The sequence below is a fragment of the Aricia agestis genome, chromosome 7 (genome assembly GCF_905147365.1).
Source record: "Aricia agestis chromosome 7, ilAriAges1.1, whole genome shotgun sequence".
Classification (NCBI taxonomy): Eukaryota; Metazoa; Arthropoda; class Insecta; order Lepidoptera; family Lycaenidae; genus Aricia; species Aricia agestis.
Genome location: NC_056412.1, coordinates 1,526,157 through 1,549,195, shown reverse-complemented (window position 1 = coordinate 1,549,195; position 23,039 = coordinate 1,526,157). Strand labels below are relative to the sequence as shown.

Here is a 23,039-nt window from a genome sequence, read left to right as displayed (position 1 = left end):
ATTTCAATATAATAATATTGCTATTGGAATAAAATTATTGGTAATCCTTGAAAACCCAATAAGTGTCACCGCTGTTGATGGAGTATCCTGTATCGTATTATATTTCTCACCCCATTTCAGCCGACATAATATTACGACAGGGCTTAAATTATTCGATAGTAGTAGGCCATTTGCACGTCATTATGTCGTCGCCAGTTCAAACTGTATCGAATCTAATATTTTAATCCAACAATAACAGTTTAAACCAGTTCGGCTCCGGTACAAAGAGCATAAAAATATATAGAATGTAAAGGTGTATGTAATATGTATCCTTTATATTTTTAGGCATCTGCCCTCACCCTCCCCCCTTGGCGACGCCCTTGGCTGAAATAATTATTTTTGACTTCAATGTTTCTATGACAAATGCCTCAACGTTATGAATTTGCCCATACAATAATTCACGCGTTAGGCTATGATGGCCAAACAGGCGATTGTATACGCGTAGAAAGGCATCATGGTTTTAATCATCACAAACGCGAAGAAACGCCTTTAAGAATATTTAACGATGTAATCGAATAACGAACAAGATATCGAGTTCGAAATTTCGAATGTTTAGATAAGAAGCCGCTGGCAAGTTAAATTAAAACAAAAAGAGATAGAAGATAAGACCGGAAAGGGAAGTCATAGAGGAAGTGGAATCGTTAGAGAACGTGAACCATTGATGGCCGACAAGAGCTAGTCATTATAGATACAGATTGACTGAGCTCACGCTATGTTCGTTACGTTATTAGGGCTCCGTACTATAAGGAATTCAAAATATATAATTTTTGCTCTGTCCGTCCGTTCGTCGAATTACGGAACCATCCTGCTCTACGTTGAGTTATTTTCTCTATTTCGGTTCATTTTGATCTATAAATGTATAATATTAGAATAAATTGATAGTACATTTATTGAGTTAGGTACTTTTGAGGTGCCTAACTTAATAAATGTACCATCAAAGGAATTGATTAATGGGCAGATGGCGGACGTACCTACGCCACATACAAAATTTAATCGGTTACGTCAAAATATCAACCAAGGCAATGATATTCTACTTATACACTTCTTTCTTTTACAGATATGTTACGTCCATACTATTTTCCGGCTTAAATCTCTTCCGAACAATTTTCAAATTCAAAATTGCAAATATTGACAAATTTGACAGATAAGTGAAAGAAAAGATATGAAAAACAATTTACATAAAAGAGACAGTTTTATTTTTAAACATCGAATCGTATCGCTGTCTCTTTCTTCGCCTAAAATTCGATTTTTTTCAGATTGTTCAAAAAAATAATTGAAAATGTAAATAATCGAGGTATTTATTGCAATCAAGACATGTGGTAAGAGATTCCATGTGTTTTGTTTACTTTCGTGTCATAATTGGTACATTTTCGAAACATGCACGACGTCATTTTCAATTTATTTAGGTAAGACAAGACGCGGCATGTTCGTGACTGCGCTCGATGCGGACTAAACAACAGACGGCCCAATTAGGCCGTATTTGAATCTTCACAATGCGCGCAGTAGTAACATATTTATCTGCTTTGAGTTTTATCATTGAACCAAGGTAATACTTAAAATTTACAAACTGATTAAAAGGACTACAAGGTCTTTAATAACAATTATTTATTTTTATAATATGGTTAATTTAATTTTGTAAATAATAAATATTTATATTATATTATCATCGATTATGTTATATATGTAATATGTTTGAATTTGTATTGTAGAATTTGTAATAGAAGAACTATTTACAAGTTTGTAGTAGTGGTACTATGAACTTTGTAGGAGAAATGTACAATGTGTAACAAAAATAAGTGATAATACTTTAGGCCTTAGGGTGTGTACGTGTTCCTTGTAGAGAGTTCACTGTGAAAGTAGCAGCGCTGAAAGACGTTTTTTTTTTTACTTTTGTATGGGCAAGGGCCCGAGCGTCACGAGTTTCCCCATACAAAACTGATAAAAAAATGTTGGTCTTTCAGCGCTGCTACTTTCACAGTGAACTCTCTACAAGGAAAACGTACACACCCTAAATTATTATCACTTATTTTTGTTACAACCTGCATATTAGCTGATTAGTAGATTTAAGGTAAGAGTAAGCAACGATTAGGCGCGAAGAAAGTTAGTTTCGACTGATTTTCTACTGCAGAGATAGTAATTTTTGGGAGAGAGAAATAATACGTCTAGCCTCAGTGATAGAAATTTAGCGTATATTCAATTTTTACAAATGTCAAGGAAAACGGGAAATTTGGGGAACAATTAGCCAATGAGCGACCTTGACGTACGCGCGTAAATTTAACGTTCCCGTATCGATCAGCTGATTGGCGTAGGTATTGACGTTTATGCCTACATTGCCGTCTTTACACTATGACATGCACAGATTATATCCAACATCGCGTAATTTAAAAACCTTAAATATATTCCATTTAAGCTATGGGCAAATTATAGTGTATGCTTGAACTAATCTATTTACAAATTTCGGAAGCTTAAATCACTCTCCTCTGTTGGCAAAATTGGAATCACTGTTTATATAATATAGAGGTCTTTTTGATTAATTATTCTGTATTATAAAAGTTGACCAATCGTGTTATGCTATGGGTAATTCAAAGATAACGATATGATAATAATTTATACTGACAATGAACTTTAATTTCTTGAATACATTGAATTGACATAGCCACATGACGTAGATCCGTCAACTGCCTAGGACTCAATTTCCTCGATGGTACATAATGTTCAAGCTGCCTCTATAAAACCTACCGTATTTGATAAACCTAGCGAGAAACGTCATTAAGAGGAAACTAAAATTAGCAGGCACCGGAATAATTTAAGCTGCATTTATAAAGGAGAACGTAGCACGAATCACGGCACTAATGTGCCACTTTGAATTACGGTGGTCTTGTATGTCAAATGTCCGTTTTGTCTCAACTTGCTGTTCTTTTACGAGAAATACTTCACTCCAAGTTAGAATTAATTTCAGCTTTAAAATAGAATTTCAAGATTGGAAATAATAAATGGATTTTAAATACTTATGTTGCTCATAACTTTGTTGGTACAGATATTATTTTAACCCTACATTTTGCCGAAATAAAAATCTCATGGCCGAAATTCAAAATACTAAAGTAAACTATCTAAACAGTACTCCCAAATTAATAATGCGCATGGAAATCTTCACTAACTGTCGTAATCACGAAAACACCAGAATCTATGAAACGTAAGAGCCCCAAACAATGCACTTGCATTTTGCACCTTGTTCAAAGAAAATTGAAGTAAATATCATATTATTAGGTATGTGTCTGTCCGCTGTCGCCGGTCCGTCAATAAGTGCTAAGTGCGGCGTTACCGGGGTAACGTCCAAGAAACGTCACGCGCCTCTACGGCGCTGCAAAGCGCTGTTTTTCTTAAAGTTAAGTTTAAAAAACAGTTTCGAATTTTTTTAACTCTTATTTATTACGAAACCGTATCAGTTACCATATTTTACCAAAGAGTATTTCCTGTTTGTATTTTGATGAACTATCGATTGGCACATGTTTCGTCTCTTGCCGCCAAAATGACTTTTTTTTAATCGCGAATTTGTAGGTTGCTTCATACTAAAATGTCACATGCTCTTTGAAAATACTTTGAGAGACGGGGACGGACATAGGTAGGGTTGCCACTCGTACTTTATTATAAAGTATTGTACGTTATTTCAGGCAATTGTACTTTGTACTTTACGAAAATAATAAAGGACGCAAAAATACTTTATTTCAAACTAGATGACCCGATGGATCTCTTATCACCTATCTCCCAACATAAACCCTCCCTGGGCTTCCACGAATGTTTTAAGAGCAAAATAAGCCAAAGCGGTTCAGCCGTTCTCGAGTTTTAAAGAAACTAACGAAGTACAGAATTCATTTTTATTTATACTTACAGATAATTTTATAAATTGTACTTTTTTATACTGTGTGCGGTTTTTTTCTCACGTAAAGTAGCCGATGTACTTTATTTGCAAAAAAAAAAATATAAAAATAAAAAGATACGTATACGCCGAACGTATAACCTCCTCCTTTTTGGAAGTCGGTAAAAAGGTGGGAACCCTAGACATAGGACAGTGTTTGTTGCGGAAGAATGTACGGTACCTGCGCGATAAATAAATTTCGCAGCGACGGAGTTGCGGCCGATAACTAGTTTGTAATATTATAGATTATGCTTGCCAGTTGAGGGTATTAGTCGGTAAGCTATTTCTATGGCGAAAGTTCGTTTTGATTCCCCAAACTCGTTAGTTGCATACAAAATTATTTCCTTCGAAACGAAACCGTCAAAGTTATCGAGTTCCCAATATGGGAATGTGGTGTCCGGCAAGATTTTTTTTCCTGTATTCGTCATAATTTCGGCCTTGTATGTGATGTTCGCTTTATATCCAGAGGAACTAGAATCTGAAAAAAGTAGCATTTTTATGGAGCTTCCGACTTCAAAATTATAAATTAGGTATTAAAGAATCAAAACCTAATTGATTTTTTCAATACATTCCTATAAATATATTTTATCCTTTAAGGCTTGAAATAATTGCTTCTGCCTTCTAATACGTTTTGTACGTTTCTGCACATATTTTTTTCTTGCTACCCGACTGAAATATGAGCGTATACTCGTATTTATTACCTGGTGTGCACGCTAGCAACGTTTTTTGAGCGTCTGCAGGATATAACACACAGTATATGGGCGCTTGGGGTGGCGTAGGGTGTCGTATTATATATGTACAAGGGGACTGTTGTTGTCCCTGGCTGTTAGCTGCCCAACACTGCAGGGTCCCGTAGTCCGCTTCCGACGTCGGAGTATACGTCAGTACAGATCTGCCTTGCTCCTTTGCCACGGTGAACTTTTCCTGTAAGCGAAGCTAAAATATAGCAGGCTTATATTATTCTAATCCAGTGATCAAATCCAGCGTTGGATTACTACTGGATTAATGTAAACGGCCTCCGTGATCCAGTGGTTAAGAGCGTGGCTCTTGACTCGGAGGTCGTGGGTTCGATTCCGACGTTGGAAACAATAAATGTTATTTCTAAGCTTGGTTAGGACAATGTAGGCTGATCCTGACCTGACCTGACCTGACCTGATTGTCTGACAAGTAAGATGATCCATGTGTCGGATGGGCATGTAAAAAGTCATACATCGTCGTGAAGGGCTGTAACGTTATAACTTTTCACTTACTCTATCAATTTGTTCGACGCGTCCGGAGCTATATTTGAAGGCCCACTGGAAGGCGTCAAGCGAAGGGAATGCTTCGACTTCGCAATCTATTTTGACCGGTTCTAGAAGCTTTGCTGCTATCATCTTTGGCTCGTTGTATTTGCACAGCGGTTTGTCTGCAGTAGAATATTTGTCACAAACTCAAAAGTAAACATAGTAGTTGCTAAATATATCAGCTACAGCTCACAACATCTGATGGCAAGAAAATATTCATATTATATGTACAGAGTACAGACTTCATATTATGGCTGAAGTATAACAGGGTACTTAGTCAAATGGTATTCAATAGTGTCGAAGTATGCAGGTCCGCCATTTGCATTGAGATGTACATTTGCCTTGTGAATTTTTTTCATAGTAGTCGTACTTATAGCAGTTTCGCTTCAAATACTTACGTCGAATCCGCAGATTATAGGGTCGCGACACACCGGTACCCTCGTCGTTGGTCGCCTCGCATGTGTACCGACCATTGAAACTCGGAGACAGCTTCTGAAGCACTAGCGAATCGCGGGTGACCCGAAAATCGTTAACATTATCTTTTATCTTCACACCCTGCAAGACATTCGATAACATTAATTAATACTAATATTATAAATGCGAAAGTGTGGCCGCCTAGGCGCCTGTATGTCTGTCTGTTACCTCTTCACGCCCAAAATACTGAACCGATTTTGCTGAAATTTGGTATGGGAGATAGTCCCGGGAAACATAGGACTAGACATAGAATACTTTTCGTGCCGGAAAATGTACGGTTCCTACGCGATTAACGAGTTTTGGCGCAACGGAGTTGCGGGCGTCATCTAGCTATTGAATAATTGGAAAAGTAGAACTTAAAGCAGCTTTTAGAAAACGCTATAATATCACAATATTGCAAGCGCTATGATACGCTGCGTATACTATGAGTCGCTTGCGATGAGTCAAATCCCATCCTTTTTTTTTTGACATCGAACTTCGCTATCGAAACAATCGAATGCATTTTGACTAAGTAATCTGACCTCGCTCAGCATTGCGATTCCATTGGTTCCTGACAAGCACATTTTTTACTATCTTTACACATCTCTGGAGGGATTGCATCCTAGTCAGATTAAGATCAAAATTCGGAGGGAGTGCTTGCTTATGAGCAACTTGACTAAATAAAGAATATACAAGGGTGCTGTGCTTTAATATCAACTGGAACTAGGAAAAAAATAAAAAAAACTTGAGAGGTGTCAAGGGACACCCGGATGGAACGAAGTTCCAGTTTATTATTTCTTATTACAAAAAACCTGTATACACTCAAACAAATAAAAAGTCGCTACACCACACTGTTCAATGCGAAATAGAAAAAGACGAAACGAAAATAACTTGCTTTCTATCAGAGAGAGAGAGAGAGAGACAGAGAAACACGCGCTACAACTTTTCGTCATAATTTTTTCTGTCTAGCCCCCTTTCGCAACGCGCGATAAGGAACTTCGTTCCAAAACATTTGTCAAGGTAGCGCGGTTTCTGAATACAGCCTGCAGACAGACAGAAGCATAGACAGCGAAGTCTTAGTAATAGGGTCGAATTTTTACCATTCGGGTATAATAATTAATGAATATCTAAGTGGAAAAAGTGCATGTAAAATTGACAATGTTGTACAATCAATTACATATTATATCCTAAAAAGATCACTTACATTATGCTCCCAGGTGATAATGCGGGCTGGCGGATTGGCTTTGATGGAGCAGGTGAAGTATATGTCGTTGTCCTCAACCAGGGCATCATTGTCGAAATACTCCCCGAGTATCAACGTCGCTCTCGGTGCGTCTTTAAATTGAAGACGTCACTATAAGAAAAATCAACAAAGTGCGAGTCGGACTCGCGCATGAAGGGTTCCGTACCATTTAAGAGCAAAAATAGGCAAAATATTGTATTTTTTGTATGAGAGCACCCCCTTAAATTTATTTTAATTTTATTATTATTCATTAAAGTACACATTATTATAATTAAGAACTTTGTGAAAATTTCAAGTGTGGCCATTATTAAAGATAGCCATGACCACTTTTAAATAGGCAAGTAATTATAGGCATATTTGTTTATAAATTATATTTGATAAAAAATGTCTCATCTGGTTATCAGATCGGTGAAGGTCGACCTCCCACGGTCTCCTCTACTATTATGTATAGCCAGTGCAGCCACTAGTGCAGAGGCCAGTTTATGGCTTAATTATAAATATATATTTTTTATTTAAGTCTATAACTAAAAATAAATACTTACAATGAACGTCCATTTTTAATTCAGTTTCCACAGTTTCGTTCGTTTCTTTATTCTCGGCTCTGCATCTGAGAGGAAAGCTATCGTGTCTTCTCGACGGTGTGAGTTGTAGCAGCGAAGCAGTTACATTCTTCGCTGGATCCTAAACAACATAATCCATACTGTCCATACTTTTTAATATTACAAATGCGAAAGTGTGTCTGTCTGTCTGTTACCTCTTCACGCTCAAACAGTTGAACCGATTTGGCTGAAATTTGGCATGGAGATACTTTAAGTCCCGGGAAAGGACATAGGATAGTTTTTATCCCGGAAATATGTACGGTTCCCGCGCGATAAACACATTTTGGCATAACGGGGTTGCGGCCTCATCTAGTATATTGTTACGGATACAAAGAGCCATCTAGTGTCACACCAGCGCAACTTATTGAAGAAACGCAGAAAGCGTAAATCCGCTATTGGATACTAGATGGCGTTAAGCTTCTCGAAGTATCCCATACTTGTTTACGCATATTATCGGGTTTATTCTAGGATATTCCGGAGCATTCTGAGATTCGATCCTGCCCTTATAAATAGTCGCAGACAGTCGGGTCGAATTCATCATCAAGGCGACTTCGGAGTGAACACAAGTGATCAATAGTGAGTTAACCAGTGAAACCTGCGACTTGGCTACGACCTTGGACAGTGATAGTGCTTAGTGTTTTGGACTTAGTGCTAAGTAATATGTGGCGATTTTAACATTAATTTATTAGATTTAACCTCAACTACTGTTAGATTCACATCTTTATTTCAATCGTATAACCTTTACAGTTTGTTTCAGGAACCAACAAGGGTCTGTGAGACTACAGCCACTTGTATTGACAATATATTTACTAATCTTATTCCAGACAAAAAAGAAATAATTAATAAGCTAAGTTCTGATCACTGTGGACAAATAGCTTCTTTTAATATCAAATGTGACAGTGATGCGAAGAAAAATCTTGTGTTTATTCCTGTGACCACAAAACGTATTGAGCAATTTAGAAGTAAATTAAATTCAAATATCCATTTATTGGACAGCTCACATAGCTCTGATGAAGCTTTTAATAAATTATTTAAGGTGATAAGAACTCAATTTAATTCAATATTTACTTCTAAAACGGTTAGAAACAGTAATAAAAAAACTAAATTTATTAATTGGGCAACAAAAGGAATAAAAATAAGTAGGAAAAGATTATATGACTTATATGATGAAAGGTGTATTAACAATAGTGAAGTATTTAAAGCATATGTTAGAAACTACTCAAAAACCTTCAGAAAAGTTTGTAAAGCTGCTAAAGCCCTATATATAAAAAATAAAATTAAAAACTCTAAAAATAAAATCAAAACAACATGGCAGGTAATAGCGGGTGAGACTGGAAATGTCACCTGTCGTAGCTCTGATTTTGAACTATACTTTGAAAATAAAAAGATTACTAATGATCAAGAAGTTGCGACGGTCTTTGAAAAGTTTTTTGCTGACATTCCGGTCTCAACGACAAAAAATTTAAATTCTTCGTCTGAAGCTGCCGAAAAGCTACTCAGAGACAATGTAAAGGAATGTGATGTCAATTTTAAGTTTAGAGAAATTAACCCCAGAGATATTATTGATACCTTTAAATTGTTGAGTATCAAAAATACTGCTGATCTCTGGGGCATGTCCACAAAAATTATTAAATCAATAATTGACATCGTAGCTCCTCATTTAGCAATGATTTTCAATGACTGTATAAAAAATGGTGTTTTTCCTGACTTAATGAAGCATAGCAAGATTGTTCCTTTATTCAAAGCCGGAACTAAATCGGATCCCACGAATTTCAGGCCTATATCAATTCTACCGACCTTTAGTAAAATATTTGAAAAAATTATTTTAAAACAATTACTAGTACATTTTAATTCTAATAATTTATTACATGATAATCAATACGGATTTACTAAGGGTCGATCCACAACGGATGCTGGTATAGGACTCCTTTGCAGTATTTTTGAGGCTTGGGAGGAGTCGCAGGATGCCTTAGGTGTTTTTTGCGATCTCTCCAAAGCCTTCGATTGTGTTGAGCATGCTACATTGATCAGGAAATTGCGCCACTACGGAATTAAAGACTCTGCTCTCAGCCTTTTGACTTCTTACCTTAAAAATAGGACTCAAAGGGTTGAGGTTAATAGTAAAAGGTCCAAAGGAACCAAAATAGAATTAGGTGTCCCACAGGGATCTATATTAGGCCCATTTCTTTTTCTCATCTATATAAATGACTTACCTTATCTAGTTAAGGATAATAATAATGAGATAGTGCTTTTTGCTGATGACACTTCACTTATTTTTAAAGTGAAGCGACTGACCACTACTCTATGTGGCCTTCTGGATGTTGGGATTCTAAACTTCAAAGAAAACAATTAATTCTCTTGTAACAATATATATTCTCATCTCATAAACTTTTCCCAACATTAATTTTACTAATTTTATATCTTACTAATATGAGACATACCTTTTGACTTACTTCTTACAAATTGTCACTTGTATGTTTTTTAATAACAAAGGAGGTTTACAGAGGAGGCCTTATTCGATTCAACATGCCGCCCACCAAGGACATCTAGTAATGTCCTTAACTACTAGACAGGTACAAAAATTAAAACTAACAAACAATAAGAACTAAACACAACCGCCCACCGTAAGCTTAGTGCATTAACTAAACAAACTTTTCTAAACAAACTCCAACATATACCTTTAACAATAACAATATAATAGTACTATAAAACAATTAACAAATTATTCACATACAGGTAGTAAGCACAACTTAGACGTGGGTCGTTTAATTAAGGAGCCGTTGCATTTGAGAGTTACGACCCGCGTGATCTGATCACTACCAGGGTGTTTAGTAACTACCCGTCCCATAAGCCACCTAGCCGGAGGCAAGCCGTCCTCCTTTACTAACACTACATCACCGACGTTGGGCTCAGGTATTTGTTTTGCCCATTTGTATCTCTGCAACATGTACATGAGATATTCGTCGGACCAGCGTTTCCAGAAATTTTGCACCATTTGCTGGGTAACCTGCCATCGTCTCAAACTACTAATACCATTATTACCTACCCATTCTCTAATATCTTCAGCAACAGAAGATTGCTCAATTGCCACGAAATGACGAAGCTCTTTAGCAGCCGTAAAGTAAGAGCCGTTGTCGCTCCACATATTATCACTCACCAATCCTCTACGTGACACAAACCTCTTGAACCCTGCAATGAACCCGTCAGCAGATAAATCTCTAATGGCTTCTAAATGTATGGCATTAGTAGCCATACATTCCAATTCCAAATTGGCATGTTCTATATGACCACTAAAACGTAAAATTCCTTCTTCATCTATTAAAGGACATAATGACTTTAATTTACTTCTTGATTTACGATGTCCTACCTTCTTAATATCTTTAATTTCCTCTTGAAATTCCTCTTTCTGTACATGTCGTATGCAAACCTTAAATGCTTCTTCTATCTCTTCACTCTGTAGACACTCTTTAAATCTTTTCTTATTCTTATATTGTCTCATAAATTTCAAAACTCTTCTATAGTAAGCTTTAACCCGCACTAGCTTCTGTAAGGTCGAATACTTTGTCCACAAAGGAAGTTTTTCTACATTATCTGTAATAACGTGTATTTTGATAGCTCTTTGCTCCATGTTTGTTGCTATAGACTTAGGTCTTGTGTACTCTATTGACTGGTTTCTTAGCCAAGATGGACCCTGAGTTGTTTTAAATTCATCACATTCGCGATCCCATGTTATTCCTAGTATCTTCATAACCTCATCACATTTAATATCCTTATCCCTTCTATTCCTGTCCTGTACACAACTTCCGAAATCCTCTCCTCTTTCAGAAATTTCCTTATCAAGTTCTTTACAGCTACTCACCCACTTCTGCAACTGAAATCCACACCTGGTAAGTATTTCCGTTATTTCTTTATATATCTGTAATCCTTCTTGTACTGATTGACAACCTGTCATTAAATCATCCACATAAAAGTCTCTTTTTATTATTTCAGATATTTTAGGATTATGTGCTGCTTCATCAGTTGCTGTCTGCTGTAAAGTCTTCACCGCGAGGTAAGGAGCTGAAGCTGTACCGAACGTTACCGTTAATAATTTATATTCTTCTATTTCAGATCCTGGCTCATCACGCCATATCACTCTCTGGAAATCAGTATCTTCAGAAGAAACTTTAACCTGCCTGTACATCTTTACAATATCAGAACAGATACTTATGGGGTGCATTCGCCACCTCATAATGATATGCCGCAATGGCGACTGCAACGTGGGACCTACCAAGAGATCATCGTTTAGAGATACTCCATTTAGTCCTTTCATAGAAGCGTCAAAAACAATACGCACTTTGGTTGTCAACCTGTCTTCTCGCACAACTGCATGATGTGGTATATAAACTGATGTATCCCTTTTAGGATCATCACGTGGAACTAGTTCAATATGACCAAGATCTTTATATTCCTTGAATACCTCTGAGTAACGCCGTGCTAATTCTGGATTTTTCTTGAATTTAGCTTCTAAGTGCATAAACCGTTTCATAGCTAAATGTCTAGAACTTCCATATGGTGACTGCGGATTTTCATCACGGAATGGAAGTTTAACAACATATCGTCCATTACCATCTCTGGTAGTAGTTTTAGCATAGATCTCTTCACACCGTGATTCATCTTCGGATAAAATTTTACTTCTTGTTCCAGGTGTAACCGATTCTATCTCCCAGAACTTCTTAAGGATTACGCTTTCATCAATCTGATCCGAGTCGCGAACTACTAAATGATGACAATTGACTGTATCACTCGGCGACGATATCTTGCCTGACAAAATCCAGCCTAATGCTGTGTTCTGTGCCACTGGAAAGCCCGGTGGGCCTTGTATTAAACCATCTCTCAAAATCTGGCCGTAAATTTCTGCGCCAAGTAGAATATTTATTCTACTAGGCGTAGGATAAGCTGGGTCTGCCAAGCTTATTGTTTCTAACTGAGGCCAGTGATTTAGTACAAACTTAGTGGATGGCAATAGAGATGTAATGTTCCTTAGAACATACGCCTTGACTTTACAACTAAAACTTGGATCTAGGTGTGAGTGAATTGTCACTGAAACAATGTTCTCAGACGCTAACTCGCCGTTCTCACCACCTATTCCTGAAATCATTGACTTCACTGGCGTCTTTTCGAGTCCAAGAAGTTGAACTGCATCTTCAGTTATGAAAGACGCCTGCGATCCCTGATCTAGCAAAACTCTAAGGAGTTGTGTTGACCCATTTCTCGACTGTGCTTCGACAAGAGCTGTAGCCAACAAAACCTGTGATGAAACTGACTCCTTAGAAAAATGCGATATTACACTTGTGGCGGGTTCACCATCCGATTGCGATTCCTGAATATTCGAAACCGCTGAATTGACACTTACCTTTGCAACGTTGTTGCAGGCGGTCGAATTTGAGACAACTTTAGGATGTAGCAACGAATGATGCTTCCGCTTGCAAATGCGACACGAAGCATTATATCTACAGAACTTGGCCGCGTGGTTGGGACCTAAACAATTAAAACATAAGCCACTATTTTGGATGAACTGTTGACGTGACTCGTAACTCTCTTTTGCAAACTGTTTACAATTGCTTATTTTATGTTGTTCCTTACAAAATTCACAATAATAATGAATCACATTGACATTATTATCAGGGTTTACAACATGATGTACTTTAGATTTGCTATAACTTGCAATCATATTCGGTTTTGGCTTGACTGACTTTTCATCAAGAAATTCTAGCGCCCGAAATCTAGCCTCCAAAAAATCTTTGAACTGCAATAACTTGGGAAGTTCGTCAAGTGTGCTAATTTGAGTTTCCCATAGCTTGCGGGACTCACTGTCTAACTTCGCGCTCATTATATAAATTATTAGAATGTCCCAAGACGTTACGTCAATTCCAAGATTTTTCAGACCATTTAAACACTCCATCGTAGTGTCTAACAGACACTTAACAGACCTAGAATTATTCTCCGTCACATTACCTTGAGTCATTAAGCGCTTCAACAAACTGTTCGACAGAAATCTTTTATTATTGTATCGGCCTTTTAACAGAGTCCAGCATTCTTCATAATTAGATGAAGTGACCGGTATGTGTCGAACAAGTTGTTCAGCTTCACCTATCAACAAACCCTTTAAATAATGCAATCGTTGAACATCATCTAAACTTTCATTCTTATGAATGAGTGATTCAAACAAATCTTTAAATGTTGGCCATTCTGAATAATGACCAGAAAATTTAGGTATTGAAATTTTTGGCAGTTTAACACTATCATTAGAAACAGACTTGGCTTTGACTGCCTTAACTGAACTACTACCTAATCTTTCCAGATATTCTTTTAATTCACTTTTATAATCTATGTACATTTCTTCAACATACTCATATATTTCATCAGTAAAATATTCATCTTTAGTTTGACTATCTAAAGAAGCCGTTTGAATTATTTTATTATGCGTATTTAAAAATCCATCCCAAGTTTGCTCAAGTAAATCTAATCGAGTACTAATATACCCACGTGTAATCCTATCCTTAGGCGATTTTCTTAAATTTATTCTAGCCTTTTCAATTACAGACTTCCTATTTATTTGCAATTTATATAGCGCCTCCATTATCTTATGAAACTTTACAAGTGTCAAGAAATATCTGAATTCCAAGTCCTAACCTTGTAAGTAACTTCAATAAGTAAAAATTCTAAAAAATTTACAAGTATGAAAACTTCCGAAAAATTTTACAAGTATTTGAAACTTAATACAAAATCAAAAATCGGGCATAGGTTCCCCGTATGAACACAATTTCTTAACTGTAACTATTCTAAGTACTAAATCTATTTAAAATTTCTAAGTTTCAACTCACTAATACTTAAGGTTCAAAATTGTCTATACTTATTCCGCTTCGATTACTCTCTTTATAAATGGACTGTAAAATGTACTCACAACTTTTCACCACACTTATCCGTTTCACTGTTGAAGACCTCTTTCTTCAATTCTCTGGAATAGTGCAGTCTTGCAACACCTTCCGACGATCCGTCCATCTCGCAGCGCCCCCTGGCGTCGTCCACCGGAACTTCCTCTTGTCACCAACTTGTGTGCTTGGCTTGGTGACAACTGCCACACTTACAGTGACAGTGGTACCAACTGCAGCTTCACCTTGCTGCCCGTTGATACTTCAGTACCGACGTGATGCGCTTCAATGCCGATCTAGCATTGGTTTCCACGCATTGGACAAAAAAACCACCGGAATCCGGATCTTCAAACACCAAAATGATCCGCCTTGTCACGAACCAAAATGATCCGGCTCGTCCCGGACCAAAATGACCACTACTCTATGTGGCCTTCTGGATGTTGGGATTCTAAACTTCAAAGAAAACAATTAATTCTCTTGTAACAACATATATTCTCATCTCATAAACTTTTCCCAACATTAATTTTACTAATTTTATATCTTACTAATATGAGACATACCTTTTGACTTACTTCTTACAAATTGTCACTTGTATGTTTTTTAATAACAAAGGAGGTTTACAGAGGAGGCCTTATTCGATTCAACAGCGACAACAGTCGAACTACGACGAGGTAAACAGTGCTCTCTCAAAAATAGTACATTGGTTTAATGTTAATAACTTACTTTTAAATTCTAGTAAAACAAAATGTATAAAGTTTACTTTGCCCAATGTTAGGCAAGTCCAAACCAATGTAGTATTAAATGATGAGAAGATGAATTTGGTAGACAACACTGTATTCTTAGGTATTACACTTGATAGTAAATTACAGTGGGGTCCTCACATTGTTAATCTTGCAGGTAGGCTCAGTTCTGCAGCATATGCAGTCAGAAAAATTAGGGAAATTTCTGACGAAGATACGGCACGATTAGTATATTTTAGTTATTTTCATAGTAGGATGTCATATGGAATCCTTTTATGGGGAAACGCTGCCGACATTAATACAATATTTGTGCTGCAGAAGCGAGCCATACGTTCTATTTATAAAATGTCTGCTTTAGAATCTCTGAGAGATAAATTTAAAGAAATTGGTATTCTAACTGTTGCTTCTCAATACATTTTGGATAATGTAATATATGTTAGAAAAAATATAAGTAAATTTAAAGTTAAAAGTGACATTCACTCTAGGAATACTAGAAATAAGCACAAGCTAGATATGCCGGTGATCAGACTTAGTAAAGTCAGTAAATCTTTTAAAGGTCAATGTATACGCCTTTACAACAAAATCCCAGAAAACGTTCAAAATCTTTCCATTAATAAATTTAAAAAAGTAGTTAAAGAACGTTTGTGTGCCAAAGCCTATTATAAGGTCAATGATTTCATAAACGATGGCACACCTTGGGAGTAGGATGGCTTCTTGCAAGGCTACTTCTTCATTATTATAGGACTTACAATTATGTATGTGGATATTGTATATAATATTTAGTTACAAAATTGTAAACTTTATTTTAAAAGATTAATTTTTTCTCACTTTTTTTGGTAAAAAAGTGGGCCCCGTGCGAGTTTCTTACGCCGGTTCTTCTCGCCGGGTTAGTTCCCGAACCGGTGGTAGGCATCATGTAGGACTTTCTGAAAACATTTATTTTAAATTTATTCAGAAATAAAACAATTTTGATTTGATTTGATTTGAAAGTGTTGTGATCTAGTGTGTGCTTGTGTGACCTGGACTTAGTGAATAAAGTCTTCAAGAGAGTCAGCTGCAGGTCTTTCTCTCCAAATCCTCGAACCCTAGCACGTAACAATATTATCATAATTAGTTTGACACTAGATGATGCCCGCAACTCTGTTGCGCCAAAATTCCGGGAAACCGTACATTTTCCGGGATAAAAAGTATCTTATGTCCTTTCCCGGGACTCAAAGTATCTCCATGCCAAATTTCAGCAGAATCGGTTCAGCGGTTTGAGCGTGAAGAGGTAACAGACAGACAGACACACTTTCGCATTTATAATATTAGTATGGAAGTATGGAAGTATGGATTACTAGATGACCCGGTTAACTTCGTATCTCTCCCCTCCTAATATAAACCTTCCCTGGATTTCCACGAATATTTCAAGACTAAAATTAGCCAAATCGGTTCAGCTAGTTTAGCGAGATTAACAAAATTTGAAATATATTTTTATTTATATATTTAATATTATTGCTTATTGAATGAAATATTATTGCTTTTAGAAGATCTTTCTGCCGTTTTATCTCAAAACTAAGCTATTTGCAATCTTCCGAATTAGGTTTCGGACAGCAAACTTAAAACTTATTAGATATGAACTTATTAAACACATACAATATTAATGTAAGGCCAGTTTCAATCCTCGTGACCGACTTTCAAAAAGAAAACTACATGTTCGGAGGCTTATAAGTCATAACAGATTTACCTTTATCGCATTGGCTATTGGCTATTTCTATTCTGCCGATTTTTTCGAAATTAACGATACAATCTTGGCTAAAGGGCAATTAGGTCGACAGCTCATATACAGTACTTTATTGTTATGCTATACCAGTATTTTTGTTGTACAATGGTTGAAACGACGTTGTTGATTGGTTAACTTTTTTGACGATAGCCAATCAAAAGCGATAGTTTTTAAATAAATAAAAAAAACTCAGACATTGGGCATTACCTTGAAAATGGTGGCCGGCAGCATGTCTCGATCCCACCACCAGGTGACGTTGGTGTGTGGTCCAGCGCCTGTCACCCTACACTTCAGCTCAGATGGCTTGTTCTCTGATAACGGACCGCTGCCCAAAATTGCCACTTTCATGGAAGAGACTGAAAGTAATAATTGCTTGCAATAAAAAATGGTTGAGACTTTAGAGTGGTCGCGTTGAACAATTGCTCCATTAGCTCAAAACAGCTGCTCGAGCGGTCCGTGTATTGCGGATATGAATTTAGTGTGGAAACTAAAGATCGCTGTGCGTCAACCGCATCTTGTAGTCGGCCTCGACAGCAAAATGCAGTCTATGGCCGGCCTTACAGACGTAGGGTACCTATCGATTGGTTGAGTGTTTTTCCACTAGCCGGTCCGGCAGCGACGCGGCAGTGCACCGGCATCGGCGCAGGGGCTTAGGTTTTCCTCTTCGTAGTATCGGTACCGGTTTACGTTGACACCGATATCACGCACACACATGCACACGGCTACAATTCATACACAACATGCAGATTTGCCGATCCGGCATCGAGTGTGAAATATGTTACCAGGCGACTGCGACATGACTCATTGCCGGGCCGGTGCCGGTTAGTGGAAAAGCGAGCCATATATTTTCATAAATGTTTGTTTCACCGGCGCCGACACCGTACCGGTGGACGGTGGTGGTGCCGGGCCCGCTAATGGAACAGCGCCCATTCGATGGATGGCAGATGTCATTTTGTCGGGTTTTGTCAATTCAATGAGTGAAACGTTACCAAATTACGTAGGTCCGCCCCCTGCTTGTGAATCAACTTCCCGGTTAAGTTAAAGGTAACCCTGGGATAAGTATTCTACCTGCTTCATTGCATGTAATAAACAAGAGATACTAAACTCACACACATGGTTAAAAAATTCGACTCGAGACATCAGACAATAACATTTTCTCATTGCACATAAAATAAAATTATAACTTCCTCAATATGAAAGCGAATTTGTTCTCATAGGAACTGCTCCCATTTAATTTGTCCCGTAAAAAGTAATGTAGGAAACTGTGATTACGTGGAACCGTTGTATTAAATAGTTGCCCGATATTGGAACTCATCCAAGACACATTAGGGATAAGTTGAGTTTCTTCTCAGTTTGAACGTACGAGTGCTGTCCGCTTAGCATGGCTCTGGACGATTCGTTTCCAGTCTTCGTAGAAAAGAAATAACGATATTAGCTTAGATGAATGATTGGTCTCGCGCTGGCGCTACGACTAGATACCGTCGGAGTACTTGAAAAATGCGGCAACAAATAATACGCCACATCGGGCGTAACCGCGCCAGTCGCGCCGCAAGCTTCGGGTGAGGTAGATGTGTCGATAATTTTCGAAATTTTGAGTTACGTCCGTAGCAAAATGCCAGTTTGCATAGTAGGACTTAACACTACGAGAAACAATAAAGATACTGGCATCACATACCATCAGTAAATATTATATAAATCGTCATAAACACAGAAAAATAATAAAAGCCTGAAAATTCGGATCGGAGTACCGCTTGATGTTCAGTGTTGCCAATTACCATAAACTAAAAATTCCCAAATTTTTCTGAGATTGTGATTTTTATTTATTTATTTATTATATCTTATTTTTTTATATATACATAGTGGCTGAGTGGATGAGCGCATTAAAATCTCTAGCTAGGGTAGCTGGTTCAAATTCCGCCAACGGAACAAAAAGTTTTCAAAGTTCCTGGATCATGAATGTGTATTAATAAATATGAATTATGAGTATAATATTATAATAAAAATCTTAAATACAGTTTATATTTTATGTACACAATACAGTAACAAATGAGAAAACAAATTTAACATTTCCTTTTTTATGACTCATTCTTAACTTTCGTTAAACTTCCTACCATTGTTTTTGTATTGTTTTCTCATCAATATTGTACCCATTATATTTCGTTGACCTAAACAACGTTGTTATTTTATCGCATTCTTTTCGAATGGACTTTATTCCAATGGTAAAGTTTATCTGGTGATTGAAAAATCAGCACTTACTATACAATAATAATAAATTACAAGACCACAGCAACTAATAATTTTTCCCCATTGATTGGGCACCAGTCACGTATCTGGCAACCCGATTATCTACGCACACAACAATATTTGTGCATTGTTTTACACACACTACAATATTGAGGCACCGGCACTTGCCGCATTCAGAAATCTGTTTTTTCTATAAAGCGCGGTATCTAGTCGAGCGCGCGCGCGAGACCATTCATTTATCTAATGATATTAATTTCATGGATACAAGTTCATGCCTCGAAGTAAATAAGATCGGTATTCAAATCTACCAATGTTTTTGCTAAACCTACAGATTTTAACTTAATAATCATAATAATGATCAGCCAAGTGCGAGTTTGACTCGCGCACGAATGGTTCCGTACTACGAGTATAATAGAGCAAAAGCAGTCAAAATATGTGTTTTTTATATAGGATTTAGTTAATTAATTATTTAGTTTATTTTAATTTTATTACTAATTATTAAATTATAAATACAACTAAGTATTTTGTGAACATTTCAAGTGCCTACCTGCTGTCATTATTCAGATCGAGCAAAAAAAGCAAATAAAATAATAAATAAATAAAATATCTTTTTATTCAAAATGGGTATCATGATACACTTTTTGAAAGTCGAACGAAGAAACTACGTTGCCTACCACTGGTTCGGGAACTACCCCGCCTACCCTACCTACTACCCCGAAAAAATTCACGTTTGTTGCATGAGAGCCACACTTAAATATTTAATCTATTTTGTTTTTAGTATTAATTGTTATCATAGCAGCAACAGATATACACAATCTGTGAAAATTTCGGAAATCTAGCTATAGTGGTTCTTGAGGTACAGCCAGGAGACAGACAGACAGACGGACAGACATCGAAGTCTCAGGAATAGGGTCACGTTTTTACCCTTTAGGTACGTAACCCTAAAATGGACATTTGGAGGGCAACCTTTGAAGGAGACCACCGCCGCCGCAAGGAGACAACCATAATGTCAAGGGGCACCGCCAAAGGTGCCCCTTGACATTATGGTTTTTACACAAAATTAACAGTACTTAATAATTAAGATATAATAATATTATAGATAAGTATTATTTCAATACGTTTATAGATCTATATCGTATTCCATAAAATTTCGTTTGTTCTATTAGCTGATTAGAAACAAACAGTGTAAAAGCGGAAGGATTGTATTACCGATCGGCTGATATTGATAAATATTTGTAGTTCCTAGCAGTTGTCAGCGCCAGCTCTTCGAATCTCAATAGAGAGGTACTCGGGAATATCGGCCGATAAATTGAAAAGGCGGCTCCGGCACACGTCATTTTGCACGGTAAACGTAGGTTGCATGTGAAAAATTGTGAATTTCGTCTTCCCAACCGAAGTAAACTCTTTGGAAAATATTAAGCTCATATATGGAGAAAGGATGCTGTTGCCCCGATAGTCCTTTATACTTTAGTGTAGTGAATTATGATTCTATGAAGCTACGAGAGTTTACTACGAGTAAAGATGGCAATAATTTAGATCAAAGGGTTCCATAAAGGTAACTTTGAGTATTTTCTGGTATAGTTTATATCATCTTCATTTTGGATTTCCTGGCACGGCTACATGTCAAATGAAATATGAATCATGTCCATACGAAATGTCAATAAAATGGAATTCTGCTGAAAATATGTGAATATTTACTGTTGGTTTAGAGCGTGACTCTTGACTCGGAGGTCGTGGGTTCGATTCCCGCGTTGGAAACATGTTATTTCCGAGTTTGGTTAGGACAATGCAGACTGATCACCTGATTGTCTGACATGTAAGATGATCCATATCCATAAAAAAAGTGAACTATATAAGGGGACACATAACACGCCGTAGTTTTATCACTACGTTTTGTTGCAGCCTGTATACATATAATATGCCGTCTTTCCCTCAATCTGTATCAGTTACCTGTTCGACATTCGGTCTGACCGTCACATGGAAGAGCGGCGAAGAGCAATAGACACAGAACACGATGCTGCCTCGGAAACGACATTTTATCTGTAACTATTAAATTATATGTATTGTAAATATTATATTTTCTTAATAACAGAATATTGTTCATTGTTTTAGAACTTACCACCCGTGACCACGGCAGCTGGAGAGCAGCCGAAACGTCGGGAAAAAAGTGCACCGCTCAGTATTAACTCAAGAATCAGTAAGCTATGAGACTATAAGGAACTGTGAATTTTAATCCCGCGGATTTTTTCGCACTTCTGTAACACACTTTACGAAATTTCTTGATTCAGTCACCGTGCTCAAAGCCCGCGATAAAAGCTATGCAATAGCTTAAAAATATACTAATACCATAACGAATGAACTATTTAAGCTGCTACTATAAAACTTACCTTCTGTTTGGATTAATTAAGACAAGTGATCATTGTAATCGCACGCTGAGAACTGATGTCAGCCGTTATCGTCATTTGGTCATCATAAGGTCAATTAAATAACTCTGTTTATTCCACATCTACAATATTTACATCTACATCTACACTAATACTATAAAGAGGAAAGATTTGATTTTTTGTTTGTTTGAATTGAATAGGCTCTGAAACTACTAGGCCGATTTGAAAAAATTATTTCACCAATCAAAGCTACATTATCCACGAGTAACATAGGCTGAATTTTATTCTGGAAAAAATTTAGGTTCCGTAACATATTTGGGTTTTTTGGTAACCAGAAAAGTTACTTATTTCGCGTACGCTGCCTAAACTATAAAAGATAGAACCATCAGATGTTCTAATTAATTGTAGATCTTATAAATATCTACAAAACGTCCGCAACATATTATATCTATCTATGTCAAGTGAGGCACAATAACCATTTTTTTTATTTAAAAGTCTTGAATTTTTTGCACTACATTTAAACGCGTTTATTTTACTCATGCTATTAATACTCGTATGCCTTATCAAAATAAATTATTTCGTCGCTAAGTACAGTTTATGTAAATAATATTTGGTCTTCGAATGATTAAAATTGGACGTTTGGTTTTGAAGTTGTGGCGAAATTAAAATATTACGATTTCTGCTGCACGGCCCGTTGCGAAATGGGCGTCTTTAGTTTAGATCTATGAGTAAGGTACCCGCACGGCTCAGACGCGAGGTCGGCTCCTTTAACATAGTAAAGGAGGGGAAGTAGAATAACTCCGGCCCAATCCGCGATATAATTACCTACTGTCTTAGGGTTGTCAATTTTAGGCGGCGCGGAGGCGCGGCGGGTTGGTGTGGGAGCGGCCGTCCGCGCTTTGTTCGCGCAACCGCATGAACAGCGGCAACGTCGCGGTATCCCGACTTTTAATAAAAAGTAAATCTTTATTGTGCATATTTTGTGCACATTTCAGCCATTTTTCGTGCATATTTGCATGCATATTTCGGCACTTTGATCGTGCATATAATCCGATGTCTAAATAAAATTATAAAAATACCCTGTAAAACAACATTAAAAACTAACGCCTGTCTCTTATACTATAAACAAATCTGTTGTTATGATTCGAACTTTGCTCATTGTGATTTACAATTAGTCAATTACTTATTTTTGATTACCATTTAAAATAAGTAATTGGCTGTAAGTAGTTAGTTAATATACGGTCTACAACACAGAGAAATCGGCAAATTACTATTACGTAAACAATGCAATAGCGGCAAATTAGTTGACGGATCAAAAGTACATAAAACATTATCTTATTTATACTATGTTCTAGTGGGAAAGTACATCTACCTACCTATCTACTTCCTTTGTGTGATAGAAAACTAATAAAATAAAAAAGAAGTAAGTAAAATAGGTATCTGATCATCAAGTAAAAATTAT

At 36.9% G+C, this 23,039-nt stretch overlaps 1 protein-coding gene across 1 annotated transcript; it reads right to left on the bottom strand.

The window, feature by feature from the left end:
* Nucleotides 1–4,175: 4,175 nt before the first annotated feature.
* Nucleotides 4,176–21,586, bottom strand: LOC121728879 (titin-like). Its single transcript, XM_042117203.1, has 10 exons — nucleotides 21,581–21,586; nucleotides 21,313–21,330; nucleotides 21,144–21,239; nucleotides 17,157–17,305; nucleotides 7,477–7,615; nucleotides 6,896–7,026; nucleotides 5,637–5,793; nucleotides 5,206–5,360; nucleotides 4,657–4,879; nucleotides 4,176–4,433 (listed from the first exon to the last, which is right to left on the bottom strand). The coding sequence occupies exons 3-10, from the start codon at nucleotides 21,226–21,228 to the stop codon at nucleotides 4,195–4,197; spliced, it is 1,278 nt and encodes a 425-aa protein (XP_041973137.1). The 5' UTR covers nucleotides 21,229–21,239; nucleotides 21,313–21,330; nucleotides 21,581–21,586; the 3' UTR covers nucleotides 4,176–4,194.
* Nucleotides 21,587–23,039: the final 1,453 nt, after the last annotated feature.